This window comes from Carassius carassius, chromosome 32 (assembly GCF_963082965.1).
Source record: "Carassius carassius chromosome 32, fCarCar2.1, whole genome shotgun sequence".
NCBI lineage: Eukaryota > Metazoa > Chordata > Actinopteri > Cypriniformes > Cyprinidae > Carassius > Carassius carassius.
Genome location: NC_081786.1, coordinates 28,047,574 through 28,071,471, shown reverse-complemented (window position 1 = coordinate 28,071,471; position 23,898 = coordinate 28,047,574). Strand labels below are relative to the sequence as shown.

Sequence of the window (23,898 nt, the reverse complement as noted above, 5' to 3'; positions counted from 1 at the left end):
TATCTTGTGACAATTACACATATCTTGTGACAATTACACATATTTCCCATGACAGTCAGCTCATAACACATGTTGTCAGTGAATAAACATCATTCATTTTCTGTCAGATGTTTTAATACATTACAAATAATAATTGTTTTATATAATTTTATGATTTTCCTCAAAATCATTGTTCTGCAATTATAGTAAGGATACAATTGCATTTTAATGTTTTTGGTCAGAATATGTCTGAGTGAGTGAATGGTAAATTATTGATTAAAGACATGAAATCAGGCCACGGTTTCATAATCTTTTGTTTGGTACTTTTGTATTTCTTTATCCTTTTTATCCAAAAGAATGCATCCAGCGTGGCATTTCCCACTGCAATCACGAGTGTCACAATGTCATGATGTTAGGTTGGGTTGGGTTAGGTCAAATAAATGAAGGGTTTCCTACCATCTTACAGCTGAAGAAACCTCTTCTGAGACTGACGCCAACTTCTCCATCCATGAAAAACTAAGGCTTGGTGTTTGTGAATTAACTTTTACCTGGATATTCATCACAAGAGCCAAAAGTAAGTTTGGGGGAGGGATGCATTGCATTGTGTACAAAAATGCCATTAACATTTTGTTAGGAAAACTTCTGTTTTAGATAACTCGATCTAGTCATCATTTCATGGTTTAAGTAATTTTGCCTTGTGATGAAAGTACATTTTTAAAGTACACAGTTAATTCAGTCTGAGTCTCAATTAATAAATGGTGATTAAAACCTGCATGCATAATTATAATACAACTGTAAATGTGAGGTTTAAATTAGTTTTTGCTGAAGCTTCCAGTAGTGTCTAATGCCTCAGAACACTGCTGTCACACTGAACAACATTTCAAGCTAGTTTGACATACTGTTCCAGAGTTCCATATCCTGAATACACATAAGCAATTAGCAAAGCTTTGACTTCTTATATCTACATTAACAACTTAAAATCATCTAAAACCATTTTGAAAAAGATTCTAATGTTTATTATTCATCTGAGAAATGTTTGTGTTCAACCAAAAATGCATGTCAACATGCAACAAATAACAACTATGCAGGACTAAGATGCAGAAAAAAGCTGATTATAACTTTGCTTATAATGTGGCATGATATTTGTTTAGCCAGACCAAAACAGAGACTGAGACTGTGGCTCATGTCAAACATCTGAGAGTTAGCTGCCCTAAATAATCACAAGTTATTTCCTATAACCAAAATCCTTAATGTCCATGCTTGTACATGAAAATGTTATCTTTGTATCCACCTCATTTTTTCAGTGTGGAAGTAATCTGTGACAGCAATCTTATATTTATAATTAAGGCAATGCAAAAAAAAAAATATTATGGTAAGAAATACCAGTTTGCCATATCAAGCAGAAAAATGAGCCGTTATTTACAGCTAAAAATGGCTGGAAGCGGCTGACACCGGAAGCCAAACACATTAAAATAACAAATGGCCACACTTGCTCTTGAGGAAAATGGGAACACCTGACAGTTAATCATTCAAGCAGTTCGAACGAGTGATTCATTATGAGTCTGATTTAACAAAGCTCTTCACACTGAATCTTTTTTTCTCTCTCTCAAAATGATCTGTTTAAACAAATCAATTTAGAATGAGACTTGAGAACGCTGGCTCTCTAGGACCTGCTAGTGTTTGATTTTAGTTTGCACTTGGGAGGAGATAGGAGGAGAGAAGAGGAAATGAGCTGTTCAGCTGAAATTAATAGTTTGTTAAAGACTTCTTTCAGAGGCCTACTCTAAAGAAACGTGATCCGTGTAATGTAAGCTGGTAAATAAAGCACAGAGACGGTAAAACAGCAGAGCTAACTTGGAGTGGGTGAGTATAGGCTAAGTGACCTGAAGAGCAATATAAAAAAATGTTTTTATGCTTGCAATGTCCAGAATATAATTCTTCAAACTAGGGTTATTTTTGGAATAATGGGGTAAATGTATGCCCCTTTTTTCAAGATGTAATATCCCCGATAGCACATGAGCATCAAAAAGACCTCTATTTTACATGATTTATGATTTAGAATGTATATAAAACTGACATCTTAAAGACATTCGTCAGATGTTTGTACACAACAGATGCTTTCCAGATCAAGTGATCTTTAAAAGACATCTTGCAGATGTAGGCCTACATGCGTTGTCTCTCAGGTGTCCCCAGAATGTGTCTGGGAAGTTTTTGCTCAAAATAACCCACAGATCATTTATTATATCATTTTGAAAATGTCTATTTTCAATAGCATGTTATCGTACATGTATCTGTTAAGTGCAAAATGAGCTTCTGCTCCCCAACCTTTTTTCCAGAATAGCGTTATGTCTTTACAGCTCGTACCTCCTGATATTTTGGCAAAAAACATCTGTTTGGTTTTGATTATCATGTATCTTCTTCTTGTTCGTCCATCACAGTTGATGATGACCATGGCACGTTTTGTCATTTTGTCGGGTTTTGATGAGTGCGCAGATGGATGAAGAGGTAGAGCTCAAATGTAGAGCTCTGAGGTACAGCCACATGTCATTCCTTTGTAGATTTGCGCAGCTGCCTCTTCAAGATAGCACAGTAGCTTCTCCTGCTCTCACAGAGGACTGCACCGTCCTGGACTTTTCTTCTTCAGGCAGGTCGATCCTGTGCTAGGGATTCCTAGCTTTTCAGGTCGAGTCCAAAGCTCTTCAAGGAAGCTTTAAGGGTGTCCTTGTAGCACTTTTTGGGCCACCTTGTGCTCGTGTAGCAATACGTGGCCGTCTAGTAGTGACTACGCCACCCCGAATTACCGGGGAAATAATCTAATAAATAGGACACAAGTCCGTTTACTCAGGAGAGGCAAGAGACGTGAGTTCACATTGAAACAGGCAATTTTTATTAAAGAAAGCAATTAAACAAATAACACAATCAATTGTGTCATTTCGTAATCAAAAAGGCAACCAAAACAAAAAGAATATGATCACTGCAGGGGCTGAGACCACAGAGAAGCAGGCTAGCTATAGCTGCATATGGCAATCAAACACACTTTGAAGAATCACTCCACTACAAAATAGTGATAAAAAAGTCACACCACACTTATAACCCCTACTTAGGGTGAAGGCCTGCAGCTAAAACCACCAGCCTGCCTCCAGGAAAACCCAGCTCCTGCAGAATACAGAAAAGAAATAAATATAGAAATGATTAGAGACAAACCAAATCACAATGAGACAAATAATGAAAACAAAAATCAAGTTATAAGATAAATAGTCATCTATAATAAAGACAAAGAAAATAAATATAAACCATTCAAACGGTCACAACACAAAAATCACACAATCAGTCCAACCTACACAAATGATGGGACCAGTTTGGTAGGCTAATTATCACTCCATGTAATAAATCACAGGTATTTAACAGTGATGATCATGCGGCTAAGGACTGGTAACAAAACCAGCCACATTCATACAACATAAACAACATATTGCCTGAGCAATAGATAAAGTGGAGTCCAGCAGTGATATTCAGCTTCCACAAAGCAGCAAACGTGGCTCAATGAAGCATGGATTGCTGACAGCAAGTTGCTAAAGTAGCTGCTCAGCCTGGCTTTAACACGGGCAAAAGAGAACTCCTAAACACAAATATTCATTAACTATCTAATTAAAAACAGTTGCAGATTAAAAGAAACGATCGTAAATGTACTCACCCTGATTCAATTTCGGCGCGCGCACACAAACAATCACACGGAAATCATATGACAGTCATTTGATGTTAGTGAGTCAATAAACAGCTGATACTCCGACGCAGCTATGAGGAGACGTCACACCAATGGGAGACCGAAGGCACGCCACACTAAAACGCATTGCAGGTCGCTCAAACAAACAAACTACACAAAGTTAAAAACTAACATTAGAACTTACCACAATGTGAGTGTCGCCACGAGAACGTGCACAGCCTCGATGGCCGAGTGTCACACTAAACAGATACAGATGAAGGCACAATGAAACATCACTTAATACTAACATCAAAACAACCGGCTACACGGCTAACACACATACCTCCACGGTCTCTTGGAATGAATGACAAAGGGGCGGGCTTTCAATGACGTATCCCAGGGAGCATCCAAAGAGTCTATATACCCCAAGGGGCAGAACCCTATTGGCCATATATGTAATGAGGGTGACGTGGCAACGAGTCACTCACTTCACCACACTCGCTTGCCATTTTCAGCTCCCCAAAAAAGACTTGTTTTGGAAGTCTCACGTAGGGCATTCTGGTCACGTGGCCAGTCCATCTAAGCTGTTCCTTCGCAAGCATGGTGTAGATCCGTGTCAGGGATTCTGTCTTGCCACTTGATCCTCAGCAGTTTCCTCAGACAGCTCAGGTGGATATGATTAAATTTTTTGGCATGGCGCTGGTAGACTGTCCAGGCTTTGCACCCATACAGATGAGTTGGTAAGACAACAGCCCGGTAGACCTTCAGTTTTGTCTCCTGCTTGATGCCAGTCCTTTCCCATACTGAGTCACGAAGACGTCCAAAGGCTGCGCTGGCCTTGACAATCCTGATGTTAACTTCATCATCTATGTGCACAGCACGAGACCGTGTACTACAAAGGTAAATAAACTTGTCAACGGCTGAAAGCTTTTGCCGATTCAAAAAGATGGTTGGCTCAGTGTAGGGTTTCCCAGGAGCAAGTTGGTATAGGACTTCAGTCTTCTTTGTGCTGATTGTTAGGCCGAAGTTGTTACAAGCTGAGGAGAGGTGGTCCATACTGTCCTGTAGATTTTTATTTGAGCCAGCAACCAGAGCACAGTCATCAGCAAACAAAAGTTCTCGAACAGTGACTTCCTCCACTCTAGTTTTGGCTTGCATCCTGCACAGATTGAATAGCCCACCGTCAAAAAGGTAAATGAAGTTAATCCCACTGTTGTAATTCTGGAATGAGTCTTGCAGCGTGGCAGAGAAAACCATGCTGAAGAGCGTTGGCGCTAAAACGCAGCCTTGCTTCACCCCGTTTGTGATTGGGAACGGATCAGAGAGTTCTTGCTGGTCTCTGACGCTGACCATCATGCCATCATGGAGATTGCGCACAATGCCAATGAACTTGTCTGGACACCCATACTTAGCCATGATTTTCCATAGGCCCTCCCAGCTGACTGTGTCGAATGCTTTTGTTAGATCAACGAAGGCCATATATAGATCAACATTTTGTTCTTGGAATTTCTCCTGTAACTGCCGAGCAGTAAATACCATGTCAGTGGTTCCGCTGTCTTTTCTGAAACCACACTGACTCTCAGGTAGCAGACCCTGGTCTAGATTATCATGTATAGCATGCTGAAATCATGCACTTTAAAGCCATATTAGTTTAAACTTCTGATATAGTTTATTAGTTCAAACTTCCACTGTGCACTTTGGATGGGTTAAATACAGAGCATGAATTCTGAGTATGGGTCACCGTACTTGGCTGTATATCACGTCACTTAACTTTTATACAGTGCACCCATCCGAAGCACATTGCGCTTTGACTGTCAAATACACACAAGTTTGTTTAAAACAAAAACAAAAAAAAAACAGTCTGTTATGTCTGTGAAGGTAAATGGCTGGGAAGGAAATCGTATGTTTACATGAGATCTGTGTATTAATTGATTAATTGATTAATTAAAAAGTACTTATTCTGTTAATATAGCCAAAACAATAAAATAAAAAGCAGAAAATCTCTCACTACTCATGAAAAAATAATTTCTGTAGCTCTAATTAGCAGACAATTCTTACTTGAATGCTGCTTTTAAACGCCCTAGTGAGCAAATAAACATGGTGGATTGTTTGTGGCTCACTCAAGGTTGGGTCTCTGCCAAAACAGCAGTGTAGGGGCATGTAAAATGTGTCATCACGTACAGTAAGGACATCTCTGTTTTGTGCATGAGGCCTTACAATGAATACAGGCAATTTCACCCTTAATCCAGAAGGGGGCACCTGCAGCAATGCAACTCCAACAGAAGAACAGCGGATGCCATGAGTTGCACACTTGAAAACAAAGCCCACTAGTCAGTGACCATGTGCTGACTCTGAATGTGTCTTTAAAGGAGGGCATGCTAATGTTTGGATCAATGTATTTTAATTTGATAAAGTACCAGCTGCGCTGACAAGTTAGCAATGATGGAACTGATGTGTTTTGTGGGTGTGTTTGCATGCATGCCGGTGCGATCAGTTCAACTGTTTTCTTATATCAGCAGAATCAACTTTAAACACCTATTGTCTTATTAATAATGCATCAATGAAAAGATCTGCTTTTGTGAACACTCACAATGAAAATAAAACATTGTGCTTTTGTAAAATAAAGGAAAAAAATAGGTTATCTCTTTCTACAATTTGAGTTTCCTTTCTGTGAACAAATTAAGCACATCACAAAAATGAACTGAAACTCAGTATTTTTTTTAGGCTGTTACGTATCATACTGTTTTTTTTGTTTTGTTTGTTTTTTTTGTCTGAAAACTAAATCAAATTTATTCCTTATGTACTGCAGATTTTATACGTGTGTGTGTGTGTAATATTTAACAACGCAATATTTAGTATTTTCACACCTTGGGGAATTTTTTTTTGTTTTATTGTACTGCCTGTTCGAAATAAATGAAAAGAAACGGAGCATAGATTTCTGTCTGAACCGAGTTCGATTCGATATGATTTCAGTGCAATGGGGGGAAAAAAGCAAATCTACTATGCTCAGTTTCTTATTCTTTCTTAGTTTTATTAGTCTGTAGTCTTAGTTTTTAAACAGACAGTAGTACGAATTACAATTACATTTTTTCCACCTAAATGTGAAAATACTACAAATTAAGTTCCGTTAAATGTAAAAAATCTGCAGTAAATACGCACATATATATATATATATATATACATATATATATATATATATATATACACACACACACACACACATTTTTGAAATATATTTTAGTTTACAGATAAACAAGGGGAAAAAGGTGCAATATGTAACAGCCTATATACAAGCCTTTAAAGTATACTTCTTGGTCATTCTGTGCGAGATTCATTCAAAGTCAGTACATTGTCACTGTTTAGTGGGCTTTTTTTTCAATTGCGCAACTCACGGCATTCGCTGTTCTTCTGCTGTTGGCTGGTTCTCAAATAGCATTGTTTTGCTGTGGGTGCTCCTTTTTATGGATTGGGGGTGATTTGCCTGTATTCCTTATAAGGCCTTATGCACCGAACCGAGATGTCTGTACCGTAACTGTTTGGTATGTATACATGTATCGTTCCGTCCCTAATAAAAACTTTACATGTACATTTGAAAAGCATTTTAGCAAATTAAAGTCTTACTGTGTTAATATTTGACTTGTGAAACCTTTTCGTTCTTCCTTGAATAAAAGATTAAATACAAATTTCCTTTATCTGCAATTGTGTATAAACCATGGAATGTTTGTTATAACCAGTGTTGGGGCCTTGGGGGTAATGCATTACAAGTAATGCAAGTTATGTAATCAGATTACTTTTTTCCATGTAACTAGTAAAGTAACGCATTACTTTTTAATTTACAAGTTACTTTTTAATTTTTTTTTTACTAGAGTTACTTAAAAAAAGTAGGCGTTGTGTGCGCTGTGTGAACATGTAGTTGGAGACTAAATGTGACCCTGGACCACAAAACCAGTGTTAAGTCGCTGGGGTGTATTTTTAGCAATAGTCAAAAAGAAAAATAGTATGTCAAAATCGTCAATTTTTCTTTTATGCCAAAAATCATTAGGATATTAAGTAAAGATCATGTTCCATAAAGATATTTTGTAAATCTCCTAGCGTAAATATATCAAAACTTAAATTTTGATCAGTAATATGCATTGCTAAGAATTCATTTGGATGACTTTTAAAGGTGATTTTCTCAATATTTACAACTTTATTGCACCCTTAGATTCCAGGGCCCGTATTCATTAAGAATCTTAATGCAAAAAGTAGGTTCTAGTGACAAAATTCTAAGAAAATTCTTAGAAATGTGGGCGTTTACTCTTAAAATTAAAGAAAAAATCCTAGTAAAGAAAAAAATAATTCAGAAAGCATCTTAACCCTTAAAAGAGGTCTTAAGGTCAAAAACTTGTTAGGAGCACAGACGAGGACTTTTAAGTGGCTTAAGAGTTTCTTTAGCGGAGGCGGAAAATGGCAGAAAGACGAAGAGGCAGAAGAAATGTGTTGCATGCAATGGATGACAGTGAGTTAATAAGACGCTATAGATTAGATTGTGCAGGGATCATGTTTGTGACTGATCTTATTAGACTTGCTAACATAACAACAGAAATGCCATAGCGCCAGAAATTAAAGTAGTCACAACATTACGATATTTGGCAACTGGGAAAATGCAATAGTGATAATTTGGGTCTGTCACAACCTTCTGTAAGCAAAGTGATCACACAAACAATTACAGCACTTTCTTATTGTGTCGCAGTTCATTTAGTTTCCACCGGACATTCCCACCTTGCAAGCTCAAAAAACTGCATTTATGAATATAGCAGGCTTATAGGTGCGCACAAGCAGGGGGAATGAACCGTTAATAGTTTGTGCTATACATTCCCATGTCTGCTTCTTGTCCCTTGCTGTGACACCCGTCCCGAATTTTCCTTTAAGAATGGCCTTGTGTTCATCCACTAACTGGGCTAAGAGTAAACATTGTTCCTTTGTCCAGTTTGGCTTTCTCGCCCTTCTTGGTCTTGATCCCATGCATGATACATTAAAACCAACATTCACACTGCCACTTAAATAGGACAGCAATCACTGTAATTGGAAAGAGTGGAACAATTTTTATCATTCTAAGCCAATCAAATACCTTATAGGACATTAAATTAAAAAAAAATGATTTATATACACACACATAGTGTGTGTGTGTGTGTGTGTGTGTGAGAGAGATAGAGAGTGAACGGTCAAATAGGCAAAATTATGCATGTAAATTGAAAGTGAGAATTAGAATAGACCCTATACTTAAAATCACTCTTTTTTTCCTTCTTGGACAACCAACCAATCACAGTCTTCAAAAGATTGTGTCATACATAGCAACGGGGTCAACCCCACCTCCTCACTAAGATGAAAGCTTTTGTCTTTTCCTTACTCAGAGTTGCTTTCAGATCGGTCCCGAAACGCTCTTAAGCTAAGACTCCTACGTAAAAGTTTTTAAGCTAAATTAAGAGTTTTCTGAGAGGATTCTTAGAATCTTTATGAATACGGGCCCAAATCTTCACATATTTCTATCTCAGCCAAGTATTGTCCAATCCTAACAAACCATACAACAATGGAAAGCTTATTTATTCAGCTTTCAGATATAAGTATAAATCTCAACTAATAAAATTGACACTTAAGACCGGTTTTGTGGTCCAGGGTCACAAATGTGAATGTACATTAATTCATCCCACTCACAAAAAAAAAAAACAACTGTTTTGTTATTCATCAAAATGAATTAAAAGAGTGAAATGCAAACTCAGAATATGATGCAAACCTGCCATAATTGAATGTTAAATTACATAAATGTATCTAATTCCATTTTATTAACTAATTGTCACGAAATGCAGACAGACAGTTAGATCCAAAAGCAGTGTTTACTAGGGTATCCAAAATCTTATATCAAGCCAAGCAAAGGTCGAAAACCAGGTAAGCAGTCCAAGAAAACGAAAAACATGAACAATGGAAGCAAACACGAAACGCAGGGTGACATGAGACAATGACTCCATGACAATGCCAGAAACAACCAGAGTATATATGGGCAGGTGCAAACAATGTAAGTGGGAACAGCTGTGTGAAATGAACAGTGATGAGTCCAGACAAAGGCTGTGATATGACGAAGCGCTGGAAGATCTACGGAGACGGGATGTAGTTCTGGAAGAACGGTAGTGATTTGATTGGGATCATAAAGACCAACCATGACTTGACCCAGTTCTGGGAGATCAAGGGTCATTAAGGCAGTTGTTAAACAAGTCCTTTAGTGCCTCAACGTTATACCCCAGCCCTACTGCCATGGTCCAAAACACTTGAGCCAGACCACCCACCCCACTCTCCCTTTGGAAAAAGGTGGTCAAGTTCAAGAGTCTCCCCCTCCGCTCCTCCATGGTGGCTGGGGATCGGATTCGAAATCCCACACCGCTGGATCTGGGCATGATGGAGTCCTTCTGTCATGAAACGCACACAAACAGTTAGATCCAAAAGCAGTGTTTAATAGGGTATCCAAAATCTTATATCAAGTCAGGCAAAGGTCGAAAACCAGGTAAGCAGTCCAAGAAAATGAAGAACATGTACAATGTTAATCAAACATGAAACGCAGGGTGACATGAGAAAAGGACTCAATGACAATGACAGAAACAACCAGGGTATATATGGGCAGGTGCAAACAATGTAAGTGGGAACGGCTGTGTGAAATGAACAGTGATGAGTCCATACAAAGGCTGTGCAGTACTGGGGAAATGAGTGGGGAAAAGTGAGACCTCTAGTGGACACCCAGGGATACCCAGACCAGACACTGTGACACTTATGTCTTTGCTGCTGACCATTGATGAACCAGTTAAGCTAAAATTACTTTAGATAAACTAACAATCATGTCTCATTGTGTCTTTTTATTTTTATTTACACTGAAGACTGTTGAACTGTCTTCGGTGTTCTAATGTACAGACGTGGATTTACTTTTCCTTCGTTCATTACACTTTTTGGTGTGAAAGGGCTTTTCTATTATATCTATAAATAGAACTTCTTATATTAAAAACAATCAAGCCCTAACATAAAAGTAACGTAATTAGTAACTTTTTAGGGAGTAACACAATATTGTAATGCATTACTTTTAAAAGTAACTTTCCCCAACAGTGGTTAACACCTCAAACTGGAACATTTGTGTCTGTGTATCTGTTGATTATCTTAATTTACAGCCTATAGTTTACAGTAAATCTGATCGCAGCTCTTAATCGCTTGATCAATCTGTCTTTGTTCATGGCCTGGTTGCAGTAGAGTGTGATCTTATTCATCTTTTGTGTGTGTGTGTGTGTGTGTGTGTGTGTTTGCATGCCAACAGATACCACAAGGGAAAAAACAAGGTAAAGCAATGCTGTTACAATGCTTAATATTACTTGCATGATATCTTATGTAACTGCTAATCCTGTGAGGTCCCTTAATCCACTTGTATCTTCATGCTGTTTTCAACTGTAATTATTCTGTTTCATCAATTAAAGGTTCCTCAATCAGAGATTCTAATTCACAATGAAGCCAGTGTTTTTCAGCGTGACCATCCTGCTCATTTCCTACTGTTTGAGTGACGAACACATATACACTTATTTCGGTCTGGTCATCTGCTTCATGCTCTGGGCTAAAACGGTATTCCATGCAGAAAATGGCCTGTCGGATGTATTTGGCCGGGCGGTGTTGATTACAGGCTGTGACAGTGGATTTGGACATCACCTTGCAAAGAAACTGGACTGCATGGGCTTCACAGTGTTTGCCGGATGTTTATGTCCTGAGGGTCCCGGGGCTCAGAGTCTTGTTGAAAAAGGCTCTGACCGTATGAAGGTGCTCCAGCTGGATGTAACCAAAGATGATGATGTCAGCTTGGCCAAGGATTTTGTGCAAGCAAATTTGCCAGAGAAGGGTAACTTAAACACTTGAAAACATCTTATTCATAGTATTTCACATTTCAAGGATGAGAATTTCATATTGTTTCATCTTGTTCTGTATATTGTTGTAATTTTTCAGGCCTCTATGCGGTGGTAAATAATGCTGGAATCTGTGACTGGGGAGAGACTGAGTGGAGCACTGCCATGGACTTCCAGAAGATGGCTGACGTTAACCTGTTTGGTGCCATCAGAGTCACCATCCCATTCTTGTCACTTGTCAGAGCATCCAAAGGTCATTGGTGCTGTCTATTCTAACTTGTGTATAATGTCATTGCTGATAAAGTGCCCATTATTATTCCATTTTATGGTTTCTAATATTGTTTTGGGAGTCTCCTACGATAGGTTTCCTACAACTGTTCATGTGACCATTCAAAGATGGTGCCAGGATGTTTGCCGGTGTGCTGTCTCCGTCTGTTTTTACGTGTTTTAGTATTTAGTTTCCTTATTTGTTCTATTACGCGCTCTGTTTGCTCCCCTCTGGTGTGCGATCACTTAACTTTTCTGAATATTCAGTCGGCGGTGTCTGATTGTTTGTTTTGCGATACCAGAGCAGACTGGCATTGCTACACACAGTATGTGCCTGTGCCAGTTGCGCTGAGGAAGGTTGGTTACCTGCCTGGATATTGTTGCCTGTGCAGGAAATGCCAAAGGAAGCATGGGAAGCACGATACGGTCCTCATGAGATCAAAGAAGTTTGGGAGTTTTCCATTATTCGGACCACTGTCCTCCGTGGAAGAGGTCAAGGAGGTGAACCTGAGATGTTCATATCTTGTGTCTGTCTTCTGGTCCCTGGTGCTGATGTCCTGGTGGTCGTGGATGGTTTGCAAAAGGCAAGGGTCGGCCGCACATGGAATCAACCAATTAAACCTTTGTTGCTTAAATCCGGTAAACTTTTCCATTCAATCTTCCCTATTTTCTTCTGACACCACTCCAGGACTATGGCATTGAAAAAGTGAGATCACTGGCAAATAAGACTTTTAATCTGAATGAACTCTTTGCAACACTCTTTTGCAACATGTTTTCACTCTCTGAACTCTCTTCTGCTGGTTGCAATTTTTTCAGTACCCCTAGGTCCATTGGCTGGGGTGGGGGTCTTGAAGTTGTTTTTAAATAAAAGTTTAAATGTAGACCTTTTAACTACTGATTCTTTTTGCAGGGGCGTAAATTTTATCTAACGGTTTGGGGTGGACAATAAGCATAACATTTCTCAAGAGCAATTTTTGAATGGGACACAAATAACACAGCTAAAATTTTACTTGTAAGGATGTGTATACATGAGGAATGGTTTACTACTAATAGTGCATCAGGGAGACCATGGCAAATCAGACAACTTGAAGCTTTTGTGGTCACGCCGTGACAGCGCTAGTGTCCATTGTAGACATTACTATTAGTTCGTGTTGCCGCGGTTTTCCTGTGGAATTGGGCTACTTTAACACTGTTGCCACAGGTTGTTTTTCATGTCCCCGGATTGAAGCATCCCCAATAATGTGATGTTTAGCCCCTGGGATGTGATTTTTACTAGGGGACCCCCTCGAAACATGGTTAGTTTGGGCTAGTTTCGAGTAGCAATTGGGCGGGTTTTGTTGTGAAAACCTGGCAACCCAGTCCATCAAGCAGGTAATGTTGTTATTGCTAACGTAGCAGACTCATAGAAAAATATATTGGCATCATCTGTATTAAAGGGAAATTAATCACTTCATCAGATGTGTAGCTGAACAAAATGACCTTGACAGCTTTACTTACCAACTATTGATGTCTCTTGCCAGGACTTGTGTGTGTGTGTGTAGGTGATCATGTAAAAATGTGTAAAAAACAACAACCCTGGTGTCATCTTTTATTCTGAACTCAAATTTGACTGACAAATTAGTTATGTTATTAAAAATAGCCTTTTCCATTTAAGGTCAATATCTAAGTTGAAGTCCATCCTCTCTTTTGAAGATATGGAGAATGTTGGTCATGCTTATGTGTCATCTCATTTGGACTAATGTAATTGTTCTGTAAATCAGCTCTATTTTGTTTGTACCTGTCAAAAGTTCTGAGCAAGCTGCAAAGGGGAGAGAGCATATTGCTCATGTGTTAATCAAACTGCATTGGTTACCTATATGATACAGAATTCATTACAATTCATTGCATGTTTTCAAGGCTGTACATGGTCTATCACCTGACTATGTTACTGATTTAATTAGTGTCTTTCAATCCAGCAGATCTCTGCACTCAAATGATCAACTACTCCTAATTGTTCTGCGATCTTGTCTAAAATGTAGAGGGCAGGGATGGGCAAATCGATCCTGAAGTACCGATATATCGATACTGATGTGAGTATCGAAAGTATCGATACTCAAATGAAAAATATTTATAGTAAGCTGTTTTTATTTACCAGTGATTTTGTTTATTAAACAAAAAATAATGCCTACAATATGCCTTAAATTAAACGAATAACCTCTGTTAGCAAATAATTGTGTGGAAGGGATTTTCCTGCTCATCTGAACACACGCAAATGTTGCGAAGCAGAATCAATCCATTACAGAGAGCATTCACTCACTTCTGACGTGCATTTAAATAGAGCTGCGTTTCCCAAGAGTAGCCTAAAATGAGCAAGTTTTTGGAAAAGGCAGCCCAGAACAATGGAGCAAAAACATAGGCTATATGTTTGAGTTATTTCACAATAAACCTATTGAAATTGTACCCTAGTTTGTGCTGTACATTTATTTAAATTTGAATTTTAAAAGTTCATAATGCTCATGTTCTATTCTGTATTGTTAATCTAAAGCATACTCTCTGAGGAAAAAAAGGGTGCATTTTATGCATGCAACAGCCTATTACTGGCAGTCCCTTATGACAATGAACCATGGTAAAGTGAACATAGTTTAACTATAGTATTTGTAGATTTCCTTGGTAACCGCTACAGCAAACATATTTTAACCATGTGTAAACAAAAATAGAACCTAATAAGTTGCAATTAAGGCGTATTGAATGTTAAAATGCATTTCAAATAGAAAGTAGGTATTATTACCGTTGTATTCATAATAATAATAATAATAAAATAAATTTCATAATCTAAAAAGTTCAGTTTAGAAGTATCATATCGGTATTGACGATACTGCCTATTAATAGTATCGGTATCATACCGAAAACAAAATATGTGGTATCGCCCATCCCTAGTAGAGGGGATCTTGCTTTCTCTGGAATGCCCTTCCTCTGTCTATTATATCTTCTCCAAATTTGTGTGTTTTTCAGTGCGCTTAAAACTCTTTTGTTTTCTCTTGCTTTTGACAATGTTTTTTAGCTGTGTATGTTATTTGTTGTTATTCTTTTATTATTATTTTTTAAATAATTTGTTCTTTTTTCATTATCTTTATCTGTACAGCACTTTGGTTTTTGTCGTGGTGTTGAAAGTGCTTTATAAATATAGGTTGAGTTTGAGGGTTACATGCATGCAACATAAAACAACTTTTGTTTTCCTTTAAATGCATTTTACTTTTACCTCATTTTCCAATGATACTCAATTTGTTCAAAGCAGTACTAAAATTCACTCTCCATCCCAATGTTCATACTATCCGTCAACCTAACTACAATGTGAGATTATCCCAATGCATAGTATCCCAGCAGGCACAGGACGTCAATATAAGATCAGATTGACTTTGGACATGTCGTCAGGCAGAATTTTTATTTTTGGTAGAGAACTAAAATCGGGTTGACGTCAGTACTGGACACCAATTTGACATTGACTTGACTTTGGATTTTGGTTACACAACCTAAAAACAACAAATATCAACATCAGCAGTCGCTATTGGACCTCAAATTAACATTGATATTGGACATTGAATTGACATTGAATTTGGATCACCCAACGTATCAAAATTTAAACAAAATTTCAATTCAAAATCAATTCAATTTGATTAAATTCAAGTTTATTTGTATAGTGCATTTCACAATACAAACCATTGCAAAGCAGCTTTACAGAAAATATGTTTCTACAGTGGTGGCTGTAAAGTTGATGTCCCAATGGAAGAAATGTACAAAAAATTGACCAGTTAGTGACATGTAATCAAACAGACGGTGAACACTATTAACAGCAAATTTATATTGCAATCAAATTTATTGAACAGTTTGCTAGTTTTGTATCTTTCAGCATTGGCATCGTCTCTTCTCAGGTGTACAGTCATCTCAGATATTTGTAAGGGTTGGACCCAGCTTGTGTAGTCACGTTGGGATGCCAATCCTGTGGTAGAAACAGAGAAGGAAATAGAGACTAAATTAATGTAGCTGCTGTTCCAACAAAGCAAAAATTATGTGTTGAACCCAAGCATTAACATTGTCGTGTACATTACCATGCCAAACCCTCTGAGAGTTGTCATGATAGAATTTATAATTTATCATTCACTTTTGGCTTTACAACTTTGCAGATCATTTACATTCACATTATACAATGCATGAAAGACAGTATTTGAAATGGCATAATAGGGGGCACTTTAAATTATTCTTTTACTTTACTCTGTTACTTGGTTAGCACCCTTTTAAAAGGCTGTATTTACAAGTGGTCGATTGATTTGTATTTTCCGTTGAGCTTAGAGACAATGGTTTCCTTTATAAAGCTTGTATATAATATTACAGTATTTCATTGAAATAAAATGCACAATTGCTACAATGAAATTGATATTTGACATTATATGTAATATTCTAAAATTTTACCTGTGGGAAAAAATGTCATTTAAATTTGATAAATCCGTTAAACAAACTGATTCTTCTTGATTGTGTAATACTATTATAGTTAAAAACATGACAAAAAAACAACAACACTGTAACAAACAGTACACCCAGTAATCTGGCAAATTTGTGTGATCTGGCAATCCTTACGGAGATTTTTTCTTACTAGTAATTTCATCATTCATTCTTAGGTCGTATGTTATATGTGTCCAGTATCTTTTCTTTCTTCAACTGTCTGAACATGGGAGCTTACAGTGTTTCCAAACGGGGACTGGAAGCATTCGCAGACTCCTTGAGAGTAGAGATGGCCAGTTTTGGAGTTAAGGTAAGGCCTTAGTCATTCTTTTAAAGGGAAATTCACATTGTTATCGATGTTTAAAAGCTTAAGTGGACTCTTTTTTTTATTATTATTATTACTACTACTACTACTAATAGGACATTGCTTTGGACACAGTGTATTATTTTATTTTTCTGTTCTTGTAGGTCAGTATTATTCAACCTGGAAATTTTGGCATGGCCACAAACATTCTGCCCAAGAAAACACCGCAAGATATATGGGATGAATTTGACGATGCACGTAAACTAACATTCAACCAGAAATACATTGAGATGGCATGTGCATATTTTAATGTATTGTGTACTTCAGGATTTAAGGATTGTTCTATGGTTATCAATGCCATGATACATGCTCTCACTGCTCCCAAACCTCAAACCCGATACCTGCTCGTATCCTGGAGAGATATGTTTTTTTTCTACATATGTCCTTTTCTCCCTACTTGTATCACAGATTCTGTGTTTTCTGTAAGTTCCATGTATCACAAGCGTAAAGTAATGCTTTACTCATAATTTGTTTATTCATATAAGAATAAGAGAGCTTTTTTTATAACTCAAGCCCGAAGTGTTGCTGTAAGACTGCTGTACTTAACTCTAACATAAAACATTAAAAAAATTTCCTGGACAGTTGTTCACAAATATACTGAAATGTACTGAAACATTCTTTATTTCAAAGGTGTGTTATGTACTCCTTTTTTCCTGAGTAGAAACATAGTCTTTTTCACAGATAATTTTGCTGAAGACTATGCTCTAGAATTTATCATGGGCAACATTAAAAGGACTTTAAAGGCTAAGATAGTCTTCCAATTCACCCCCCGTTTAATTAGACACGGGGTGTTCTGAATTGTGACTGCTATTATAGATGTATGAGTAGAGAAAGTACTATATGGAACATTTTTGATACAAAAATGCATTTGCAACACCACAAACTGTAGGACCACTAAAACTATTAAAGGTAAAAGACTGAAAACCTAAGAAAAAAGGTGACAGGTTAACCTGAAAATACACTACTGTTTCAAAAGTTTGGGGCAGTGAAATTGAAAGATTCTATTTTTAAAAAGAACATTCTATTCATCATAGAATCCTTGAAAAAAACTGTACCATGGTTTGCCAAAAATATGAAGCAATAATTCTTGAGCAGCAAAACAGGATCATAGAATGATTCCCAAAAGATTATTTGGTGAAAATTCAGCTTTGCATCCCAGTACTAAATTAAACTTTTAAATGCATTTAAAAAATCAAAATAATAATAATAATGACCTAGAAACTTGCCATTCATTAAGCTGGTTGGAGAATTTGTAATGAAAATTTGGGCATTTTATGATGCCATATTGTATCTGTATGCAAACTCCTTGTGTTGTTCACAGATGTAGTATGAGGAACTAAGATACGCATCATTTAAATAGATCAAACGACTTATATTCTCTGAAATGGTTGAAAAGCCTCTTTCACCAGGGTTTTCCTCCTGTAATGTTTCCTACTTTCGTGGATATGATGTTACTCCAGGTCAAGTCATGACGTTTCATTTATAAAGTGTTTCATTTCTGCTTTTTTACATGGAACTGTATTGCTCTGTGACCCATTTTGTTAGATTTAGATAATCATCCCACTACTTTCAGCAACTTTGGTATGTACAGTTACATTCAAAGGAAGAAGAAGTGTGTCATTGTCTTTCACAAAGATATGCTTAGATAGAGGGCCTCCTTTCCAACCACAAGGCCAAAAGTCCCTGTCTAACACTCCAGAAGTTATATAGCATTACAATTCTACGTAATACAACACTGTTTTATCACCTCATAAACCTGTCCAGCAGATCTCATTGAGCACTATCACAGTTACACAGTGAAGTGTTCTTGTTCACTCAACAACTCAGGTAATCATTTTTAAAATTTAAAATTTTCAAAAGTTTATTGACCCTTGTAATAATTTTACAGTTTACACACACACACAAACACACACGCACATGTTTACTTAGCTGTCTAAATGGGGACATTCAAATGGTGTAATGGTTTTTATACTGTACAGACTGTATAGTCTAATGCTCTACACCTATCCTTTACTAAAAACTCAGCATTTTTACAATTGTAAACGCACACAAATACCTGTGGCTTGCTGCAATGCAGTGCTCTTCCTGCTTGTAATCTAATTTTGATGTTTTTCATATTTCTATAATGCATTATACTGAGCCTTTTACTAGATAAATGCATCTTTTACCTTAACACTCATAGTTTAATACCATATTGTTGACTAGACTGATATGTATTTCCTGATATGCATTTGCCTTGCAAATCAGGTATGGGTTGTAATGAAAAAGTATTTGAATAGGACAACATTTAGAAAACAAAAATATTTACCATATTTACCATATCAGTACTTTCAAAACAAGAGGTAAAACTACAATAAAGTTCCATTTATTAACAGGAGTTAACTACATTAGTTAACATGAACTAACAATGAATATATATACAGTACAGACCAAAAGTTTGGACACCTCATTCAAAGAGTTTTCTTTATTTTCATGACTATGAAAATTGTAGATTCATACTGAAGGCATCAAAACTATGAATTAACACATGTGGAATTATATATGGAGTTATATACATAACAAAAAAGTGTGAAACAACTGAAAATATGTCATATTGTAGTTTCTTCAAAGTAGCCACCTTTTGCTTTGATTACTGCTTTGCACACTCTTGGCTTTCTCTTGATGAGCTTCAAGAGGTAGTCACCTGAAATGGTCTTCAACAGTCTTGAAGGAGTTCCCCGAGAGATGCTTAGCACTTGTTGGCCCTTTTGCCTTCTGTCTGCGGTCCTGCTCACCCCTAAACCATCTCGATTGGGTTCAGGTCCGGTGACTGTGGAGGCCAGGTCATCTGGCGCAGCACCCCATCACTCTCCTTCTTGGTCAAATAGCCCTTGATGCCTTCAGTGTGACTCTACAATTTTCATAGTCATGAAAATAAAGAAAACTCTTTGAATGAGAAGGTGTGTCCAAACTTTTGCTCTGTACTGTGTATATATATATATATATTTTTTTTTTTTGGCCAACTAATGCTTTGCTAAATTGAATATATGAATATTATTTAATGAACCTGAGATGGCATGTAATACATAAAAGCTGTAATAAATGTATTGCTCGTTGTTAGTCAATGTCAGTTAATGCAGTAATGGAAACTTTTTCCTGAAGCCAAAAATTTTACCAAAAGTTTCACTTTCATTTTGGCAATCCATGAAACTAAAACACAAACCAAGCACCAAACAAACAACCCACAGCTCACTTCTTCCTTGAGAACAACGCTCAAAAGTTTGGTTACATTGTAAATGATGACGGGTTCTCGTGGTTCTGTCCAACAACGGTTTTGTTTGCTGATATGTACAGCTCGGAGGTCTGCTGAGAGGAGCGTCTCGAAATGTACCGTTTCCCCAGGCACCGCAAGTCTCGGAAGATCTGAAAAAAGTGGCTCCTAAATTTAACCCCGATGAAGGCGTACAGAATGGGATTCAAGCAACAGTGAAGGTAGGCCACACTCCTGCTGATGGACAAAGTCATCAGAGTCGCCTGTTCATCCTCGCAGAGCCTCTCACTGAACCGTTTACTGGTGTGGACGAGAAGCGCCACATTGTAAGGCAGATGGCAAAGGACGAACACAAAGACCACGGCCAGGACCACGCGGATCGCCTTGTGCTTCTGGAAGTTTTGAGCTTTGAGTAGAGTCACCATGGTGCACGAGTAGCAGAATATCATGATCATCAATGGCACCAAGAACCCGAGGACCATCTGCATGCTCGGAATCAGGATCTTCATGATTCTGGCAAGGTTGTGCTCATCAAAGTTAAGGATGCATTCCTTGTTTTCCTCCTGGTAATATATAAGCGTAGGCAGAGACAAGATGAAAGCGAGCAGCCATATGACCGAGCAGATGAGACGGCTGTAGACCTGAGCTTGCGATCGAATTCGAACCGATCGTCTGGCTTGCACGATGGCGATGTAGCGGTCACCGCTGATGCAGGCCAACAGGAGCGTGCTGCTGTACACGTTGATGCTGTAGGCTGCTCTCAGAATCTTACATGCCCACGTGCCCATGCTCCAGTCGTGCTGTTCGTTGTAGATGATCAGTGGAAGGGCGATGACGAAGAGGAGATCCGCCAGTGACACGTTAACCAGGTAGACATCTGTCATGGTTTTTGCTTTCTTGTAGAAGGAGTACGTTAGGAGGACCAAAACGTTGCCCAGCAGGCCGAGTGTGCAAATTAGAGAATAGATGAATGCTGGGATGGTCACTTGCTGTTCGTTGAACTGTGCCAGGTTACAAGGTTGTGGATCAACATAATCATCAGTCACCGTAGTCACCGTAGTCCCCATACCATCAAAATTATCAGACTCATTCATAACTGTACAACTGACCTTGAAAGAAAAAGAAGAGAGAGATGGGCAGAATAAAAAAATCTGAAAATCTACACAATACTTCCAAGAGAAAAATATAGCATTTGCATATCAAACAAAAGCTCATCCCCTGTGAAAACTGTGAAAGTGTACTTGAAATAAAAACCATACTTGCAAATATTGTAAAATTAATTAAATAAGAGGCCACCATCACCTTTTGTCTTTCAAAAAGTGCACTTTTCTAACAATGTCAATTTAAAAGTTCCACTTTAAAGAACATTTTAATTCAATATGTTTTAATCATCTTATTTTGATGCTGTTGGCTAAAACAATACAGTTTCATATAATGTCAATGGAAATTCAATTTAGAGACCATTTGAACAATATTTTAAAGAAAATTGAATTATATTAACACGTACTGAAGTCGTACTCCTACTGAAATCGCTCTAAAGTTCAGCTAACTGAATTTAGTGGCAATTGACGTACATCGAAGTGCAAAGTGTCAGAAGACATTACAGTTAGTTTGCACTGTTAGTATATTACTGTAGTAAGTACTCTTATGCTAAGTAAGTATGCTAAACTTTTGCCTGGTGGCGTGTGTAAGAGGAATTTATGTAAATGTTTGTGCACCATGGCTGCTTCTGTGTAGATAGCAGATACCACATTCTGATAACACGATACTACAGTCATCTTTATGAAAAATTAACTTTCAGCAGTTAGCTGTACCCACTGCAAAACCTACTGTACACAGCACTGCAGGTGTATTTCTGCATATTTAAAAATCTGACTGCATTTACTTATTTTAAGGGGGGAAAAAAGTTTAGATAATGTTCAGTCCAGCTCGTTCATTAAAATAATAATGGAAAATAAAATGTTTGTTTTCTTTTAAGAAAGCCATGCTCAGGCACAATTTATGTCCAACAGTATTTAAGCATTAAAAAAATAATAATCTGTAATATTATAGACTTTACTGCACTGACACTAACGGATGAGAACAAAACTTGAATTTAACTGAGCTGAATAATGACCATTTTGTCTTCTGTAGAGCTGCTTATATTGCAAATGAATTCATTTCATAACTGATTAATTTGACAACATTATTACAAAGTTATTTTCCTGTGATAATCTGTAATGTATACAGTGCTATAGAAATAAATGTCACTTGACATAATTCTTACATTCAATCAGCTGTCAAAACAAAATGACAAAAGTTTTCCCCCACAATCTATTGCAATCAAATGCACTTTGATCAAATTAATATCTGCATTTAAAATGCTGTACCTCAAATCGGCCTCTTCTTTAAAGTCCTTCTTTCTGACTCTTTCTCTGACTGATTTGAGAGGAATATTTCACGTGTGATGCACCTGTTTCAGTGTGGAGTTCCTCTGACTCTGTTCTTTTATGTTTCTATAGACCCGCCCACATGTGAGATCATGCTGTAGGTGTTGACACAATTACAGTGTTGATAAAATGTCTCTGTTGTTCTGCTATCTGATGAAGCTTTTTCTTTGATGCCATTTTTGTCCTCCTACAACGATGAGAAAGCACACTTGGCTTTTTACCATCTACAGGAAAAGCTTTGATCTCTTAAATATACATAAATCAAAGTTTAAGGGACTGCTGTTTTAAAAACAAGTCGCAGACATGGATCATCTGACTTCACCAAACCAAAACTGAGAAGTAAACAGAGGAACTGCTGCATTGCCTTGTGACACTGTCACACAGGACACGTTTGAATCCAATCAATATGCATTATGATGGTTTTATGATTTGGATGATGTCTTAGCCACTATATACCTCTTTCCTAGTTTAATGTGTGTATGCCTTTAAATGAGACTGGGCCTGCCTTTCATGTGAGTGATCACTCATCAGATGACAGGAAAGTGGAAATGGACATTATTTGAAGTAGTTCAATCCAAAAGTATTGTTTAGTGTAAAACATGTTTCAGGTTAGCAGATAGGCTGTCGATTCATTAAATGATTAGCTTTTTCCTCTAAAATGCTGTTTATTTAGCGTAGTGAAGTCTCTCCTCCACTGACATCTGGACTCTTTTTAGTTACAATTAGCCATTACACTTGTTTGGCTAAAGTTTGCAGTCTTGCCTTCTAGTGGCTTTGGTTAAACACTTGCATTTGAGACTATTAACATTCTGGGACTTATTCATACTGTTTTAGGGCATGGCATTATGGACTCTATGCATTTAACAGCCTGAGGTTTCCCGTTTTTATTGTATTGTGAATATTGTTTCACTTTAAAATTGTCTGTACTATCTTTTTAAACACCCCAAGCTCTCTCACAGTATAATCTGACCTCGTTTAAATTCATGTATATTTGACTGATAAGGCCGAATGTTACAGTCTTTCTGACTGTTCGCATCTCTTAGTAAAACTTTGTGTTGTTTTTGTTGTTGTTTACTTGGTTTTTAAAAATATTCTGTACCACTATAGTTCCCTAAAGTGTGGGTGTGATGAACGTATACAATACATCTACAATAATTCCTCAGAACTTTACCCTGATGTTTTATTACCTGGCAGGGGAGACACCATGATCAAGAAGTCGGTTCACTCAGGGCGAGACTCATCCATTGCACTCTGGCCATGCTGTTTGTGTTTGTTGTCTATTGTTACCCTGCCCCTCTTTTTAATTTGTTAGCTCATTAGGGCTCACACCTGTTTTAGTTTGTTTATCAACCTTTGTAGTTTTTTGTTTTGTTTGTTTTTTTAATCCCTGCAACTGAATTAAGTTTACCATCCTAAGTCAATTAATAACAGTTAGGCTTATTTATTGTAAATACTTGGGAAAAAGGCTAGAATTGAGTCCACATTATACAGTTGCATCTTAATGAGCAATGGGTGTTCATGTCGGT

The 23,898-nt window shown here is 37.4% G+C and overlaps 2 protein-coding genes and 1 long non-coding RNA gene across 3 annotated transcripts in view; 1 reads left to right on the top strand and 2 right to left on the bottom strand.

Moving 5' to 3' along the window:
• Positions 1-23,898, bottom strand: part of LOC132113080 (uncharacterized) — a 216,963-nt gene that overhangs the window by 73,156 nt on the left and 119,909 nt on the right. The window lies entirely within an intron of this gene.
• LOC132113075 (D-beta-hydroxybutyrate dehydrogenase, mitochondrial-like) lies at positions 1,516-17,441 on the top strand. The gene is made up of 5 exons (XM_059520891.1): positions 1,516-1,842; positions 11,013-11,582; positions 11,687-11,839; positions 16,506-16,639; positions 16,798-17,441. The coding sequence occupies exons 2-5, from the start codon at positions 11,198-11,200 to the stop codon at positions 17,158-17,160; spliced, it is 1,035 nt and encodes a 344-aa protein (XP_059376874.1). The 5' UTR covers positions 1,516-1,842; positions 11,013-11,197; the 3' UTR covers positions 17,161-17,441.
• LOC132113308 (C-C chemokine receptor type 6-like) lies at positions 19,677-22,600 on the bottom strand. Its single transcript, XM_059521117.1, has 2 exons — positions 22,313-22,600; positions 19,677-21,052 (listed from the first exon to the last, which is right to left on the bottom strand). Exon 2 carries the CDS (start codon positions 21,035-21,037, stop codon positions 19,958-19,960), a length of 1,080 nt encoding a protein of 359 aa, XP_059377100.1. The 5' UTR covers positions 21,038-21,052; positions 22,313-22,600; the 3' UTR covers positions 19,677-19,957.

Coding starts and splice junctions, on each gene's coding strand:
- LOC132113075 (XM_059520891.1), top strand. CDS start 11,198: ATGAAGCCAGTGTTTTTCAGCGTGACCATCCTGCTCATTTCCTACTGT. Junction 11,583..11,686: donor AGCAAATTTGCCAGAGAAGG/GTAACTTAAACA, acceptor GTAATTTTTCAG/GCCTCTATGCGGTGGTAAAT. Junction 11,840..16,505: donor ACTTGTCAGAGCATCCAAAG/GTCATTGGTGCT, acceptor ATTCATTCTTAG/GTCGTATGTTATATGTGTCC.
- LOC132113308 (XM_059521117.1), bottom strand. CDS start 21,037: ATGAATGAGTCTGATAATTTTGATGGTATGGGGACTACGGTGACTACG.